This window comes from Mastigoproctus giganteus, chromosome 6, assembly GCF_048544385.1.
Source record: "Mastigoproctus giganteus isolate SK-2022 chromosome 6, ASM4854438v1, whole genome shotgun sequence".
Classification (NCBI taxonomy): Eukaryota; Metazoa; Arthropoda; class Arachnida; order Uropygi; family Thelyphonidae; genus Mastigoproctus; species Mastigoproctus giganteus.
In genome coordinates this window covers 127219861-127237497 of record NC_143580.1, presented here as the reverse complement: position 1 = coordinate 127237497, position 17637 = coordinate 127219861, and the positions used below count along the sequence as shown (strand labels likewise).

Genomic DNA, 17637 nt, shown 5'->3' with positions numbered 1-17637 from the left:
TTGTTTTCGTCCCACAGTGCATCCAGGTGCCATTACTTCCCCAGGTAAACGATGTACGTGTATCTGACCATCCGCACGGTGCAACAGGAAACGTGATTCATCAGACCAGATGACTTTCTTCCAATCACTCAAGGTCCAGTTTTGATGCTCACGTACCCATTGTAGGCACCGTTGCCGATGAACTGTGGTTAGTATGGGCACTCGGAGTGGCCTGCGGCTATGCAGCCCCATTTTCAGCAGGGTTCAATGTACTGTGTGTTGTGACACATTACTCCCATCACTGCATTCCAATTACCGGCGAGTTGCACCACAGTCGCCCTTCTGTTGCCACGTACCATCCGGGAGAGCCTTCGCTCACCTCAAGCGTCGATGAGGCCTGCTCTTCCAACACTTTGGGGGTTCCCCTCCTCAGCTGAGGAGGCTGACCGTGAGCATCCTACTCTTTTGGATATGCTCTGACCCGGTCGTCTGGCTATTACAATTTGTCCTTTGTCAAACTTGCTTAAGTCCGCTGCCTTTCCCATCTGAAGAAGAAGAGTAATGCTGATTAACGGAGCTCAGTATCAGGTGTGTTTTATAGTATGTCCCGACCTGTGCACATGCCGTTGTTCACCTGCAGTTGCTTTGATTTGCATAACAACTCGCTGATCATAATGTTTTGGCTCATTGGTGTATAATGGTGGTGTTTCTCTAATGGATCGAGAACAATAAATCCTTATTGTGCCCGATCGCTCTAGGGACCAACCAAATGTACTCAAAAAATTATCTCGATGGAACATACCATCCTTGAGTAATGCTTGAATATTCTAAATCTACTTTTTTTTTTTTTTTTTTTTTTGCTTATATACTTGTATATAACTTTCTTGAAGTTTGCTGTAGAATTTGAGCAGATACTAAAACCTTCCAAGGGGTCAAAAAACTTAAAAGCTGATTTTGAAATTGCTAGCTGAACGTTGATTGCCTCTCATCAAATTCATATCCCTTCAGTCTCCTAATATTTAGTGGGAAAAGTCGTGGAGCCATTCTTATGTTCATGGGACTTCCTTTACTTTTACATTTCATATTTGGACGAAAACTATGCACAATTAGTGTTGAATGTGCCAGTGAATTTTTTTCTGGTGAAGTGACTGTCTTTAGCACTCCACTTTTCCCATATTTTTCTTCAAACTGCATCTGTGAACTTTAGGTAGAATGTTCTCAGGTAGCACTTAGACAGCCAAAGAATAATAATAGCAGCGTAGCCTTGATTTGAAGAGGAAGTTGTTCTTGCCCAGCTCTGCATAGGATATAGTCATTTGAAACATTCCATTTTGATCAGGGTTGAAGACTCTCCTATATGTGAGTTGTGACACCATTTTGACAATGACACATCAGCTGTTTTTAACTTCTTACAACAGATTGATTTATATACATGTATGTAAAATTATATTTTTTACACATGTACTGCCTTTTACTACTATATGATTATTTGATGAGGTAACCCCTTTTAAAGGTTACCAGAATTTAATTTTAATTGGTACAGCTGAAACCATTAAAATGCAATGCTTGGGGTCCAAAGAATCACATCGCAATATAAGCGGGATCACATTAGAAAATTCCAACTACTTTTTTTTTTTTTTTTTGGCCTTCAAAGTTCATATGTACTATCAATTTTAGTTGTTTTTTTTGTACGATAATTGCAATACTACGTCTAAGGAAAATTGCTCCAAGAATAATAAGGAAATAATATTCAATCTTTTATAGATGCACTGTAGTAATAGTAATCGAGGCATGTGATGCAAGAAAGTGAGCATATGAGCTTATGTAGCATCAGCCAAAAAAATAAAATAAAAAAGTTTCACGCATCCATTCCCTCTAAATGTTTTCCCAGTTCCTCCTTGAATTTATTTAAACTATCAACTTCCACGACAGATGGAAGTTTGTTCCAGCAATCAACCACTTGCTGGCTAAAAGCAAATTTCTGCACATCTATTCTACAACTGTCTTTCCTCAATTTGAATTTATGCTACCTCAGGTTCATAATCTGAGCAAGTGGAAGAATCCCATCAGAATTCAGCATGCTCAACCAATTCAAGGCCTTATACACCTCAATCAGATCATATCACAGGTGCCTAGTCTCCAGCCACTGCATTTTGCAGAACTTAAGCCTCTCTTGGTAAGAGGATCCCTTTATTCCACTCGCCAATCTTGTTGCCCTTCTCTGTACATGCTCAAGCAAATCTACATCCTTCCTAAAATGAAGCCTCCAGACCTGTATGCAGTACTCAAGGTGTGGCCTGACCATTGCCTTATACAAAGGGACAATCACCTCCTTTTCCCTGCTAGCAAAATTCCTATATATCATTGACAAAACCCCACAGCCTGCTCTGGCAGCTTGTCTGCATTGCTCAAAAAACTTCATATCTGACTGCACAATTACTACCAGTTATTTTTCATTTTTTACCACCCTAAGTGTAGTACCACACAGTTGGTACGTTCCTCTGGGGTTAATTCTACCCATATGCAGTACTTTGCATTTGTCAATGTTAAACTTCAGTAGCCACTTCTCAGCCCATCTTCCCAAATTTTCTAGATCTTGTTGCAGTAGCACACTGCCATTACTGTCATTATCAACCCTGCCAACCGTTGTATCATTTGCAAACTTCGACACTAAGCCTGAATTACCTTCATCAATGTCATTGATAAATATACAAAACAACAGTGGGCCCAACACCAAACCCTGTGGAACTCCACGAAGAGCAGCGCTCATTGATTACCACCCTCTGTCTTCTTCTACTCGATCATCCTTTTATCCATTGTAGCAACTTACCCTTAATACCATTCTGCCCCAATTTGTACAGTAGTTTTCCATGCGCAACAGTGTCAAAAGCTTTCCTGAAATCCAAGTATATGATATCAAAATTATTTTTTGCATCCAGTTCCTTTGTAACCACATCATAATATCCTATCAGATTTGTCAGACAAGACATTCCTTAACAAATCCATGCTATGTCTGAATTATTGCTGCAGTCTTGTCTGTATGATCCTGCAATGCATCTTTAACCAGTGACTCCATTATTTTACCTAGAACAGAAGTTAAACTAACTGGTCTGTATTTACTCGTGTCACCTTTCGATCCCCCTTTGTGAATTGGGGATACATTTGCACATCTCCAGTCCGTTGGGACCTCACAAATCCAAGGATGCTCTCATAAGTATGGCTAAGGGTTTGCTTACTTCCTTTGCTGCCTCCTTTCATATAACTGGATAGATCCCATCCACCCCAGGTGCCTTTCTTATGTTTAACTTCAACAGTTTCTCATTCACTTTGCTGTCAGTTATTCTCTGTAGCAGGAGCATCAGTGCGTAGCACACCATTAGACCGGGGTTTGAGCCCATGACCACCAAATACGGAGGATGCGGAAAGGTCAGGGAATGACCACCGCCTATCCCCAGAGCAATGTGGTCTTAGTTGCTAATGCTCCTAAAAAACAAATAACAAACATAACAAGCTCTCAGTTATTACAAAATCATTAAGTACCTTGTTACAATACCTACATACTTGCTTCTACTGGTATGCAGAAGTATGGTACATGGTGAAGTATGGTCTTGAAACGTTTTTATGTGGGACAGTTTTTTTAACTCCCCTCCACCCCCAGGAAGTTGTCATTTCATGACTGTGATTTAAAATGGAACTCCATCGAACAAAGAATGACTTGTGGAACTCTACCAAACAACCCTTTCATTGTTGATACTTAATATCTTTTAGATTTAAATTCAGCACATGTTCTCATAATAAATCTGTTTGAGAGAACATAATTTTGTGTGTGAAATTGTCTAGGAAATGGACAACGATTTGGATACCCTCAGAAATTGAAGTCTTCTCTGCTTGAGATAGTATATGAAAAACATTAAATGAAGTCCCACTATATCATTCTGATGATGCATTCTACAATTATGCATTCTCAAAAGTTTGTTTAATTAAGTCACGATATCCATTTATATCAATTTATGGATATCCTATATTTATGTGGATACCCATAGAAAGTTCAAATTGATCAAGAAATTAAACTGCAAGATCATCTAAATATGATAGTATACAGTAATACAGCTTTATACAACAAAAAGATTTCTATCAAAATTAATGATTAGGATCATTTTCATTTTAATAGATTTGTGAAATGTGAAATTTTAATAGATTTGTGAAACTACATCCCATAAAAGGAAAGTAGGAGGCATTACATAAGTCTTTCTCTACCTTGTAAACTCCTGCCCTTGTATGGTTGTGTCAGAGTATAAACAAAAAAAATTATTTATATTGCAATCAAATTTAAGTATAGCAAATATTAATATTAGGCAGTTTCCACTAGCATGTTGCATATGCTTTGTACTGTTCTGTAGTTATAAAGATGTTGAGGAGCACCACAGAAATTTAGTGTGCAAGATTTTCACACTAGACATAGCCGAGGATATGTGGTTTCAGCAAGATGGGCCACAGTGCACATGCATTCAACAAGCATTAGAAAATTATGGTGCTATTTGTGGGAATTTTTCCCCTAGGCATAATTATTTTGTCGTTTGGTGATATTAAATGGCCAGAAAAGGTGGCCAGTTTAAGTACTCTAGATTTCTTCCTTTTCATTTTTTTTGAAAAGCATGTTATTATTATTATTATCATCATCATCATCAGCCATTTTCAATCCACTGCAGGATGAAGGCCTCTCTAGCAACTTTCCAGTTCCTTCTGTTTTGAGCACTGGCCATCCATTTACTACCCACAAACTCATGGATTTCATCTATCCATCTCCACCTTTGTCTTCCAGGATTTCTTCTAGCTCCTCTTGGGTACCATTCTGTTATTTTTTTTTTTTTTTTTTAGTCCATTTGTCATGTCTTCGAGCTATGTGTCCTGCCCAAGACCAAAATGGTCTTGGGCAGGACACATAGGGCAGGCCCTGTGGGGTATCTATGCCTTGTCTTTCCAGTGCCTGAAACATTGCCTTATGCTGTATGGAGTCAAATGCCTTTTCATAATCCACAAATGCCAGGCATAATGGTATTTTATATTCATTTGCTTTCTCCATTAGCTGTGATATTACGTGAAGGTGATCCATAGTTGAGAATCCTGTCCTAAAGCCAGCTTGCTCTTTCGGTTGATTCTCATCAAGTATTCTTTCTTGACCCTTGTGAACAACTTGTAGATGTGGGATAACAAGCTAATTGGTCTATGATTGCATTATTCAACTGCTTAGGCATCACACATTTTTTTAATGCACTTTGTGATGAGCCTTGCCAGTTTTTGTGTTATGTCTCTTCCTCCCAATTTTAACAACTCTACAGTAACTTCATCTTCCCCCGGGGCTTTCTGATTCTTCATTTTCTTCAATGCATGTTCTACCTCATCAGGAAGAATATCGGGTATGTTGTATGTGTTGCTACTTTGAAATCCATCTTCCCCACTGCTGGCATAATTCCCCTGCTCCTTGTATAATTCTCTATAGTAGTCTTCTGCTATTTGAATTATGTCTTCTCTGCTGTTTATAAGTACACCATTGCTATTCTTCACTTTCAGTATCATTTGTCTTTCTGTATTACTGCTCATGGCTGCTGATTTAAATTCTTTGTTTTCCTTAATGCTTGTTCTACTTTTCTTGTGTTAAATCTTGTCCTCTCTGAGTCTCTTTCTAATGGCTTTGCATAACTCAGTATACTCAATTTTCTCCTTGTCAGTGTTTTTCTTGCTCCTCATTTGTCGTCTTCGGTTCATCATGACAAGTGTTTCTTGACTAATTTTTTTCTTCTTTGGATTTCTTTTTCCCTATAGGTTTTTTGGGCTTTATCGCTTTCAGAAAGTTGTAATATTCCTCGTCGATATCTTGGTCCTGAGCAGTCTGCAGAAGCTCAAACTTGTTCTTAAGTTCCAGTACATACTGCTTTTTCTCCTCTTCTGTTATCTCAAAGACCTTTGTATTATTTACTCGAGTCAGTTTTTTCCTTTCCTTTCCTACATCTTACCATTCTGTTATCACTTCCAACATTTACCTTATTCAGGACATCATTCACAATATATCTTCTGTTAGTGAGGATGAAGTCTATTTCATTAGTAGTTAATCCATTTGGACTCTTCCATGTCCACTTTTTGTTCACCCTTTTCTTGAAAAAAGTGTTCATTACTGACAGTCCTTGAGATTCTGCAAATTCCACAAGTCTTTCACCTCTTTCAATTCTTTCACCAAAATTTCCTATAGTTCCCCTTTCTGCGCTGTTTTGCCTTTTTCCAACCTTAGCATTGAAGTCCCCTATAATAATAGTATAGTGGGTTTTCTGCTCATCTAGAAGACCTCTCAATTTCGGTGTACATTTTTTCAACCTCTTCATCATCATGGCTCGATGTTGGTGCATAAATTAGCATTGGCATTAGTAGAGGCATTTGATGCAAGAAAGCAAGCTTATGCAGCATCAGCCAAAAAAAAAAAAAAAACCCACTTCCACTTCACCCCTCTGTTCGTTCAAAATACCTGTCCAGCTGAGCCTTACACTTATTTAGGCTATCAACTTCCACGACAACGGATGGAAGTCTGTTCCACCAACCAACCACTCGCTGGCTAAAGGCAAATTTCCGCACGTCTATCCTACATCTGTCTTTCCTCAATTTGAATTTATGCCCTCTCAGGTGATTATTCTGAGCGAGTGGAAGAATCCCATCAGCATTGAGCATGCACAAACATTCAATGCTTTATACACCTCTCTCAGATCACCTCGCTGATGCCTAGTCTCCAGACACTGTAATTTGCAAAACTTAAGCCTTTCTTCGTAAGAGCACCCCTTTGTTCCATTCACTAATCTTGTTGCCCTTTTCTGTACTCGTTCCAGCAGCTCTACATCATTTCTTGAAATGAAGCCTCCAGATCTGTATACAGTACTCTAGGTGTGGCCTGACCATTGCCTTATACAAGGGGAATAATCATCTCCCTATCCCTGCTAGAAAAATTCCTATATATCATTGACAATACACCATGAGCTACTCTTGCAGCCCGTCTGTACCTCTTAGAAATCTTGAGTATTTGTCTTGACACCCTTGGTGATGTACTTTTGAATTCCAAAATGTTGTTTTTAAAATCTTTATGGACCAGAAATCCAACTCCACCTTCACTCCTTTCACTGTTTCCATTGGTGTACAGGAGATTTCCACTTGATAAGCTTATGATTCATTTCTTCTTGTTGTTTCAGCCAAACCGATGATACTCCAATTCCTTTTCCACCTCTAATATCCTGTCCTCACCGATGAGTGATCTTATGTTATAACAGGCCAAGTTCAGTTTCCGTGCACCCAGAGCATATAAGCCACAAAATATCTTGTTTATAAAGTATTTCATCTGTTTAAAAGCTCGGTGTCTTTCCTTACATAACCTTTCCAATACAGGATAGTATAATTTGTTTTAATTGCTTTGTCTGTTGATATTACAATACCCTTTTAAATATTGTATTTACTTTTAATAAATAGGAAGAAATTGTATCCAAACTTTGTCCAAATTGGAAACTTTACATTATGTGTGTGTGGGGGGGGATGGAAAAATAAGCTTTTCACATCAAGAAATTTAGCCATGTTGCTTTAAATAGAAATAAGGGGGAGGAACTGGAATGAATAAACTGGAATGGACAACGATAATATTAAGTAAGAATTAATGGAACATTTTGGAGGGGGGGTGGAAATAGGCTGCTAGAACTAGAGTAGAGATTGAAGATATAACATCAGCAGTTAAATGTCAACAGTTTGAGAAAGGAAAATTTGTAATCCTTGTTTTTACTCATTGTGCATGTAAACAAGTAAAGGGTTTGCAATTATGTATAAAATTAAAATTGTTTAAATTAAGGTATGGCATTGTATAGAGTATTAGAATAGTTTTTTTTTGCTAAATTGGATCCATTTTTAAGATGTAATCTGCATACTGTAAAAGTAGAATCAAGTGTTACTAATTATTGTAATTAAACATTTTATATATTGGTGATTTCATTTAATAACATTTTCTATTCTGTATTTTTTTTAAATATAATGTGATACAAAATTGTTCATATTGGCATTGTATTAAAAATTAAACAAAAAAAAAAAAAATTGACTAGTTGATCTTCAAATGAACAAAACTTAAAAATTCAGTCTTTTAATATCTTAGCAACAGTACCTGTACAGATTTTTCTATACAAAAGAATCCCGTTGTCATATTTTTTTTACCATTATTTATAAAATTGTGCTTTGTGTAGAAAGGATAAAACTAAAAGTTTCATGCATTTTATAAACTTTCTCAGAATATCAATATTACCAAGTTGAATTAGTGATTTTTTTTTTTTTTCCTTTTTTTTTTATATACCCTAAGATCATTTTATTTAGTTGTTGGATAGGCCTTTTATTATGTGTGATTCGGGTACTTTGAGTGACTGTGGTTCAAGCCAGCATAACTACTAAATACAATGTAATATTTTTGTCATTCTTTCTCTACCTTGTAAACTCCTGACCTTGTATGGTTGTCTCAGAGTATAAACAAAAAAAATTATTTATATTGCAATCAAATTTAAGTATAGCAAATATTAATATTAGGCAATCTCCACTAGCATGTTGCATATGCTTTGTACTGTTCTGTATTTGCTATATTTAAATTACTTCTTGTAAAAGAGCAGAATTATTAATTTGAATTTATAATATCCTCAGGTTTGAAGCAAGCACTGGCTACTGTAAACGACTATAATCCTCTTATGAAAGATTTTCCATTGAATGATCTTCTCTCTGCCACTGAACTTGATAAGATTAGAGGAGCTCTTCAAGCAATCTTCAGTCACTTGCGCAAAATTCGTAGCACAAAATATCCTATTCAGAGAGCACTAAGACTGGTTGAAGCAATATCTAGAGATCTTATGGCACAGTTGCTTAAGGTATAATAACTTTTGTGATTATAAAAATAATCTTACCTTATAAAATTATGTAATTTGTGTACCTGGGACTTTTAAAATTTAATCTTAAATGATTTAAAATTAAATTAACTCAATCATTTTTATAATAACTATGTTTATATGATTTAAAACTGACTTTAAATATCAAATTTTTTTAAGAAAGGTTTGTCAATTTTTCTTTGGTTTTATCCTTAGTTGTTGGAGTTATATCACTGATGACCATGGATCAGTGTTTCATGTGCAACAGACTACTACAGCCGACTGGGCTAGCCAGGTGGGTAAAGTGCCTGCCTGGTAACCCAAAGGTTGTGGGTTCGAATCCCGCCTCTGGCTTGGATCAGAGTAAAAATGCAAAAAACCTTGGAAGGTGCATTGTGGCCACAGAAGCCAATGCGCTAACAAAAAAAAAAAAATCTACAAATTTGGAATTTCAGATCTGAATACCTGCAAATATGTAGTGCAAGTATCAGTTTCTTAGGTTGCATGACTCTTCTCATATGCAAAATAAAACTGTTGGTAGTCTGGAATGGGGGTTTAATGATGCAAGGGTTACTATGGATGAATTGCTCGGATGGTGGCAGGAAGAGATTGTATGGAACTCTTGATGAAATTTAATGAAATCCCATTGTGTGCAGATTATCAATTTGGAACAAGAAGAATCAGATCTTTGGGATTTGGAGGCCTTAGTGGTCTAGTGGGAAATCTTACCTTCCTTAGGCATGAGGTTAATTTTCCACCATAATGTGACAGGCAGCTGCACATTTATATGCCCTAATAAGTTTTTTTTTTTTTTTAAATATAAATATCTGCTTATATTTTAAAACAACTTATTGGGGCATATAAGGTTGCAGCTGCCCATCATATTGATGAAATTGTTGTGTATTCAGACTGTTATGAGCAAGAGCATTTCTGTGATGTATCAACAAGTCTTTATTGTGCACCAGTTTTCTTGATATTTTTTCTCTGCATCTTTCTATAAGTGCCAATTTCTACAAATTTTTGTGGAAATTCTGATTGGCAGTTTGGCCAAGTGGAAAAATATTGAGCACCATAGAATGTAATTAGTATGCCTTTAAAAACTTGAGTTGGTGCACCAGGAACACATTCTGTATGTGTATGCACAATTCATCAAAATGTCAAGTTAATGCTGGCAGCAAGTCCTGTTGAATGTGATTACAAGGTTCTCATTAGTAAAACAGCTGTGATTTGGAGTCAAAAGATTGTATGCTTCATCGGTGTGAAAAATGTACAGGAATAGATGAATGAAAAAAAAGTTTCTAGGGAATATTTTTGAAAACAATGAACCAGAAAATATTATTAAATTCAAGCAATGGATACACACTGACAGAGATACACTGGACACAAAGCAATTAACAACAGAAGATTTTATTGAAGAGTTGAGTATAAAGATATTTAAACTTTCCTGTCATCACTACATTGCTAAACATCAAAGCTACCATTTAAAGCCAACAAAGGAAAACCTAATGACACGAGAATTGGTCATCTTGATTGATTTTGCAGAAAATTGCATTTGTTGTGCAAGATGCTATTCAAGGGTTCCACTGGGAGAATAGCCAGGCTATATTGCATCCATTTGTCATTTATTACAAGGATGTTGAACTTCAGAATTTGTTTCTGCATAATCAGTGATTGCCTTCATCATGACACAATTGCAATGCATGTTTTTCTAACCAACTTAATTGAATATTTGAAGAGTTTCATGACAGAAATCGGGCACATTTACTACTTCAGTGATTTGAATTGGTTCTGTAGTTCAATTCAAGAATTAACTTGTGTCATCATCACAGAAGGATTTTGATATCAGTGCTGAATGGAATTTCTTTGGCACTAGTCATGGCAAGTCACCATGTGATGGAATTGGTGGAACAATAAAACGACTGGCAGCACGTGCAAGTCTCCAACGAAAACCAAATCCCAACACCAAGAAACATGTTTGAATTTTGTGACAAGTATGTGACTGGAATAAAATTCTGCTTTGTTTCTAAAGATGAAATTGAGCAAGTAAGGCAATTTCAAGAGAAAAGATTCATAGATGGTCATACTTGCTGGAACAAGAGAAAATCATCACTTCATTCCTATTGATGCAAGACAGATTTGTGTTTGCAGAGTATCAAATGACACACCATCATCATTTGTAACTCATGTAGATCAGACTAGTGAAACCAATATTCAATATGTGCAAATTGTTAATTTACAATCTGGCCAATACATTGCCTGTATTTATGACAATAATTGGTGGATTGGGAAATATTTGTGAAACTTCATTTGAAGAACATGTTGTATTGGTAAATTTCATGCATCCTCATGGAGAGCCTCACTCATTTCACTGGCCTTCTAGACAAGATGTCTGCTGGATTCCCGAACAAAAAATTGCCAATCTTCCAGCACCAAAAACAACAACAATGGGACAACAATATAGCTTACCTGAAGTAGTAATATCAACCATCAGTGAAAAATTCCAGTCCATTACGAAGCAGTGATTCAATATCTTCACACTCACTTGCGCATTAGCATTAGTAGAGGCATATGATGCAAGAAAGCAAGCTTATGCAACATGAGCCAAAAAAAAAACAAAAAAAAACACCCCTTCCACTTCACCCCCTCCGTTCGTTTGACATACCTGTCCAGCTGAGCCTTAAATTTATTTAGGCTATCAACTTCCACAACAAGGGATGGAAGTCTGTTCCACCAACCAACTACCCGCTGGCTAAAGGCAAATTTCCGCACATCTATCCTACATCTGTCTATCCTCAATTTGAATTTATGCCCTCTCAGGTGATTATTCTGAGCAAGAGGCAGTATCCCATCAGCATTGTGCATGCTCAAACCGTTCAAGGCTTTGTACACCTCTATCAGATAACCTCGCCGGTGCCTAGTCTCCAGACACTAATTTGCAAAACTTAAGCCTTTCTTCATAAGAGCAACCGTTCATTCTGTTCACTAACCTTGTTGCCCTTCTCTGTACTCGTTCCAGCAGCTCTACATCCTTCTTGAAATGAGGCCTCCAGACCTGTATACAGTACTCAGGTGCGGCCTGACCATTGCCTTATACAAGGGAATAATCGCCTCCCTATCCCTGCTAGAAAAATTCCTGTATATCATTGATAAGACACCATGAGCTACTCTTGCAGCTCGTCTGCACTGCTCAGAGAACTTCATATCTGCCTGTACAATTACCCCCAGGTCCTTTTCATTCTCTACCACTGTCAGTTTAGTACCATAGAGTTGATACGTTGCTCTGGGGTTGCTGTTTCCCATATGTAGTACTTTACATTTGTCAATGTTAAACTTCATTTGCCACCTCTCAGCCCATCTGCTCAACTTTTCCAGATCGTGTTGCAGCAGCATAGTGTCAGTAGCATCCTTAACAACCGTACCAACCTTTGTATCATCTTCAAACTTGGACATTAAGCTTGATATACCATCATCAATATTATTTATAAATACCGAAAACAACAATGGACCGAACACTGAACGCTGAGGGACTAATAATATTAGTCCGCAATGAGCAGCGTCCATTAATTACCACTCTGTCTTCTGCCACTCAACCATCCCTTTATCCATAGCAACAATTTGCCACCAGTGCTACACTGCTCCAATTTGTGCAGAAGTCTTCCATGTGCAACAGTATCAAAAGCCTTTCTAAGATCCAAATGTATAATATCAAAGTTATTCCATGCATCCAATTCTTTTGTGACTATATCATAGTATCCAATCAAATTGGTCAGGCAAGACCTTCCCTTAACAAAACCGTGCTGTGTCTGAGCTATAACTGAATTCTTGTCAAGATGATCCTGCAGTGCTTCTTTAACCAGTGCCTCCATTAATTTTCCTGGAACAGATGTTAAACTCACAGGTCTATAATTACTTGTATCAGCCTTTGATCCTCCTTTGTGAATTGTGGTTACATTTGCACATCTCCAGTCTGTGGGTACCTCCCCTGAGTCCAAGGAAGCTCTCATAATTATGGCTGATGGATTGCTTACTTCCTTTGCTGCCTTCTTTAATATAACTGGATAGATCCCATCCTCCCCAGGTGCCATTCTTGTATTTATCTTCAACAATTTCTCCTCCACTTTACTCTCAGTTATTGCAAGATCATCTAGCTCACTGCCAGTGTTTACTTCATCTGTGGCATTCGCCTTCCTGAATAACTCCTCATATGTGAATGTAGATGCAAAATATTGATTTAGCTTGTTAGCTACCTGAGCAGGATCATGAACAGTTGAACCATCGATATCAAGTGGACCAATCTGATTCATCCCCTTCCTTCTAGAATTTACATAAGTAAAGAACTCCTTGCTGTTTTTCTTTGCATCCCTTGCCAAAGATTTCTCGTAATCTGCCTTCGCCTGCCTAACCTCTAAATTTTGATCTCCCAATGCTTATGTCACACCAAACTGACTCGACACTGCACTGTCCAGCGATGTCGACTGGCTTCACTTCCTTGGATTTTGTGTGTTTCTTAACTAATAGCATAACCCCTTCTCCCTTCCTATCCTGTCTATCCTTCCTGTACACGTACTTCTCAAATTCCAGTTCTGCATTTTTTATATCTGTGTGACACCACGTCTCTGATATCCCAACAATATCTGCCTTTGATGCTTTGAGCCATACTTCAAATTCATCAAATTTATTTACCAAACTCCTATCATTGGTGTACCCACAAGTATACATGTATCTGTTCTTTTTCTTAGCTACCCTAACACAATTCATGTGGTTACTTGTACCCCAATGACTCCCAGCAGTCTCTGAAATATCTTGCATCTTATTTTCCAAGCTGCTGCTCATTCCAATAGAAGCAGTGCAAGAATCACTTGCACTTCTGCCAGTGGCTACTGTTAATCTATTAGTCCTTGTATCCCCCCAATCTTAGCAGTTTTCCGATCCACCTAACACTGCCTTGATAACATCAGCAAACATTCTTGCACCCTTTCTATTTAAGTGTATCCCATCCCAGTAGAAGCAGTCTCTCCTGTTAACAAGTACAGACCAGGCTGAAAAAAATTCTACCACTTGAGCCTTGCACAATCTTTCCAGGGCCGAATTGATCGACAGGGCTCTCATCATATGCTCCCTCCTATCGTGTCTGGGCAGAATTGCAGACACTTTCAAATCCAACTCTGATTCACGGCTTTTTTTTTGACAGTGACCTGTACTTATTAAGTAATTCCGCCGCTCTCCTACTCTTAATATCATTAGTGCCAATGTGTACAACTATATCACCTTTTGTGCCCTTAAAAGATGTGGCTCTACGCTCTACAACGTTATCAACCTTTGATGACGTTGTAGAGCTCTACAACGTCATCAACCTTTGCCCCTGGCAGATACCCTTGTCCTGTTCCACCTATCCTTTTTGCAAAGCATGTTTCCTGTTTTCCCGAGAATAGAGTCACCAACAACTACTACTAGTTCCTTTGGGACCAGCGCATTCTGCCTTGGGGGGTTGCCGCTGTGTTGCGTGATGCCCAAGTGGAAGCTCTGGCGTTGGTGTGGGCAGCTGAGAGCTTGATGGGCCCCTCACTTTTAATCCTTCGAGGGCATCCACCCTGTCCTTCAAGCTCTCATATAGGCCCATAACAACGCTGAGTTAGCATTAGCATTAGCATTAGTAGAGGCATTTGATGCAAGAAAGCAAGCTTATGCAGCATCAGCCAAAAAAAAAAAAAAAAAAAAAAAAGTAACATAAATAAATAAAAATAACCACTTCCACTTCACCCCTCTGTTCGTTCGAAATACCTGTCCAGCTGAGCCTTAAACTTATTTAGGCTATCAACTTCCACGACAAGGGATGGAAGTCTGTTCCACCCACCAACCACCCGCTGGCTAAAGGCAAATTTCCGCACATCTATCCTACATCTGTCTTTCCTCAATTTGAATTTATGCCCTCTCAGGTGATTTTTCTGAGCTAGAGGAAGAATCCCATCAGCATTGAGCATGCTCAAACCATTCAAGGCTTTGTACACCTCTATCAGATCACCCCGCTGGTACCTAGTTTCCAGACACTGTAATTTGCAAAACTTAAGCCTTTCTTCGTAAGAGAACCCCTTTGTCCCATTCACCAACCTAGTTGCCCTTCTCTGTACTCGTTCCAGCAGCTCTACATCCTTCCTGAAATGAGGCCTCCAGGCCTGTATACAGTACTCTAGGTGTGGCCTGACCATTGCCTTATACAAGGGAATAATCACCTCCTTATCCCTGCTAGAAAAATTCCTATATATCATTGTCAATACACCATGAGCTACTCTTGCAGCTCGTCTGCACTGCTCAGAGAACTTCATATCTGCCTGCACCACCACCCCCAGGTCCCTTTCATTCTCTACCACTGTCAGTGTAGTACCACAGAGTTGATACGTTGCTCTGGGGTTGCTGTTTCCCATATGTAGTACTTTACATTTGTCAATGTTAAACTTCATTTGCCACCTCGAAGCCCATCTGCTCAACCTTTCCAAATCCTGTTGCAGCAGCATAGTGTCAGTAGTGTCCTTGACAACCCTGCCAACCTTCGTATCGTCTGCAAACTTGGACATTAAGCCTGATATACCATCATCAATATCATTTATAAATACAGAAAACAATAAAGGCCCCAATACTGAACCCTGAGGGACTCCACTAATAACATTAGTCCACGATGAGCAGTGTCCATTGATTACCACTCTCTGTCTTCTCCCCCTCAACCACCCCTTTATCCATAGCAGCAACTTGCCTCCAATGCCACACTGCTCCAATTTGTGCAGCAGTCTTCCATGTGCAACAGTATCAAAAGCCTTTCTAAGATCCAAGTATATAATATCAAAGTTATTCCCTGCATCCAGTTCTTTTGTGACTGCATCATAGTATCCAATCAAATTGGTCAGGCAAGACTTTCCCTTAACAAAACCATGCTGTGTCCTAGCTATAACTGAAGTCTTGTCTAGATGATCCTGCAGTGCTTCTTTCACCAGTGCCTCCATTAATTTTCCGGGAACAGAAGTTAAACTCACAGGTCTATAATTACTTGTGTCAGCCTTTGATCCCCCTTTGTGAATTGGGGTCACATTTGCACATCTCCAGTCAATGGGTACCTCCCCTGAGTCCAAGGAAGCTCTCATAATTATGGCTAAGGGTTTGCTTACCTCCTTTGCTGCCTCCTTTAATATAACTGGATAGATCCCATCCACCCCAGGTGCCTTTCTTGTGTTTATCTTCAACAATTTCTCCTCCACTTTGCTCTCAGTTATTACAAGATTCTCTAGCTTACTGCTAGAGTTGAATACACCTCTGGCATTCCCCTCGCTGAATAACTCCTCATGTGTGAATGTCGATGCAAAATATTCATTTAGTTTGTTAGCTACCCGAGCAGGGTCATCAACAGTTGACCCATCGATCTCAAGTGGACCAATCTGATTCATCCCCTTCCTTCTAGAGTTTACATAAGTAAAGAACTCTTTGCTGTTTTTCTTCGCATCCCTTGCCAAGGATCTCTCGTAATCTGCCTTCGCCTGCCTAACCTCCTTTGTAACTTGGTTACAGATCAACTTGTATCTATCATAGGCGTCCGTGTCACGTGTTAATTTGTATGTATCCCATGCATTTTTCTTCTCTGCCATATGCCTTATTAGTTCATCTGACAACCATTTAGGCCTAAACCTTGAACAATATTTCTTAGTTGGTATGTAAAGCCTAGTAGCTTCCACAATAAGTTCTTTGAATGCTTCCCATTTTGAATTTGCTGTTGGCAATATCATCAGTTGATCCCACTGTATAGAATTTAAATACTGTCTCAGTCCATTGTAGTCGCCTTTACGAAAGCAATACCCCTTCCCTTTACCCCTAATGGTAGTTACCTCTTTGAGTAACTCCCACTTCAGCACACTGTGATCACTGCCACCAAGTGGTTCATTTATCTGCAGATTCTTAATGCATGAAGAATCACTACTGATAATCAAATCAAGAGTATTACTCCCTCTAGTTGCCTCCCGAACATGCTGATGTAGAAAACAATCATCCAATAAATCCACAAAAGCCTTGCTACTGTGTGAGTGACCAGCCCCCAAATTCCAGTCAATATCTGGGAAATTAAAATCCCCCATTATAAGACTCTCTGATTTACTGGCCCACTCTATTTCTCCGAACAGTTTCTTATTATACTCATCAGAGTCATTAGGCCTATAGCACACTCCTACTCTCAATTTTGATCTCCCAATGCTTATGTCACACCAAACTGACTCGACACTGCACTGTCCAGCGATGTCGACTGGCTTCACTTCCTCCGAGTTGTCGCCTGATTTCCTTACACTCCTTGCATCGTGCACATACAAAGACATCCCCCACTGCAGTATCATATCCTATACCTGACTGCTCCACAAACATCAAGCAAATAGTGCATTTTAAAAGGCTGTGATTCAGAGGGCAACTGCTCCCCTCAGTTCTCTCCTGAGCCACAGCACCCCCATTAGCTTGAGCCTTTTGTTCTGCTGCTCTGGTCTGAGTCATGATTTCGATTTAATTTCAATAAAATTTCAATTTCAAAATTAAAAGCCTAAACTTGTATCCCAACACAGTTATAACGCTATATTTATGTTTCAGTATCGAGTGTTATCTACGAAATCCCTTTATATAACTTCCGTATCAAGTCAAGTATTAATTATTTATTTTTGCTAATTATTTATTACGTAATCTAAGTCGTTATATGTATAGTTAAAAGTACAATTTA

General features: G+C 38.5%; 1 protein-coding gene across 2 annotated transcripts in view; it reads left to right on the top strand.

Annotated features, from left to right (window-relative positions):
• Dhc64C (dynein heavy chain, cytoplasmic) overlaps nucleotides 1–17637 on the top strand; it is a 1460071-nt gene that overhangs the window by 94918 nt on the left and 1347516 nt on the right. For both annotated transcript variants that reach the window (XM_090376486.1, XM_090376487.1), the window contains exon 6: nucleotides 8683–8903. In XM_090376486.1, the coding sequence (XP_090232612.1) occupies nucleotides 8683–8903 (221 nt within the window). The remainder of the gene's footprint in view (nucleotides 1–8682; nucleotides 8904–17637) is intronic.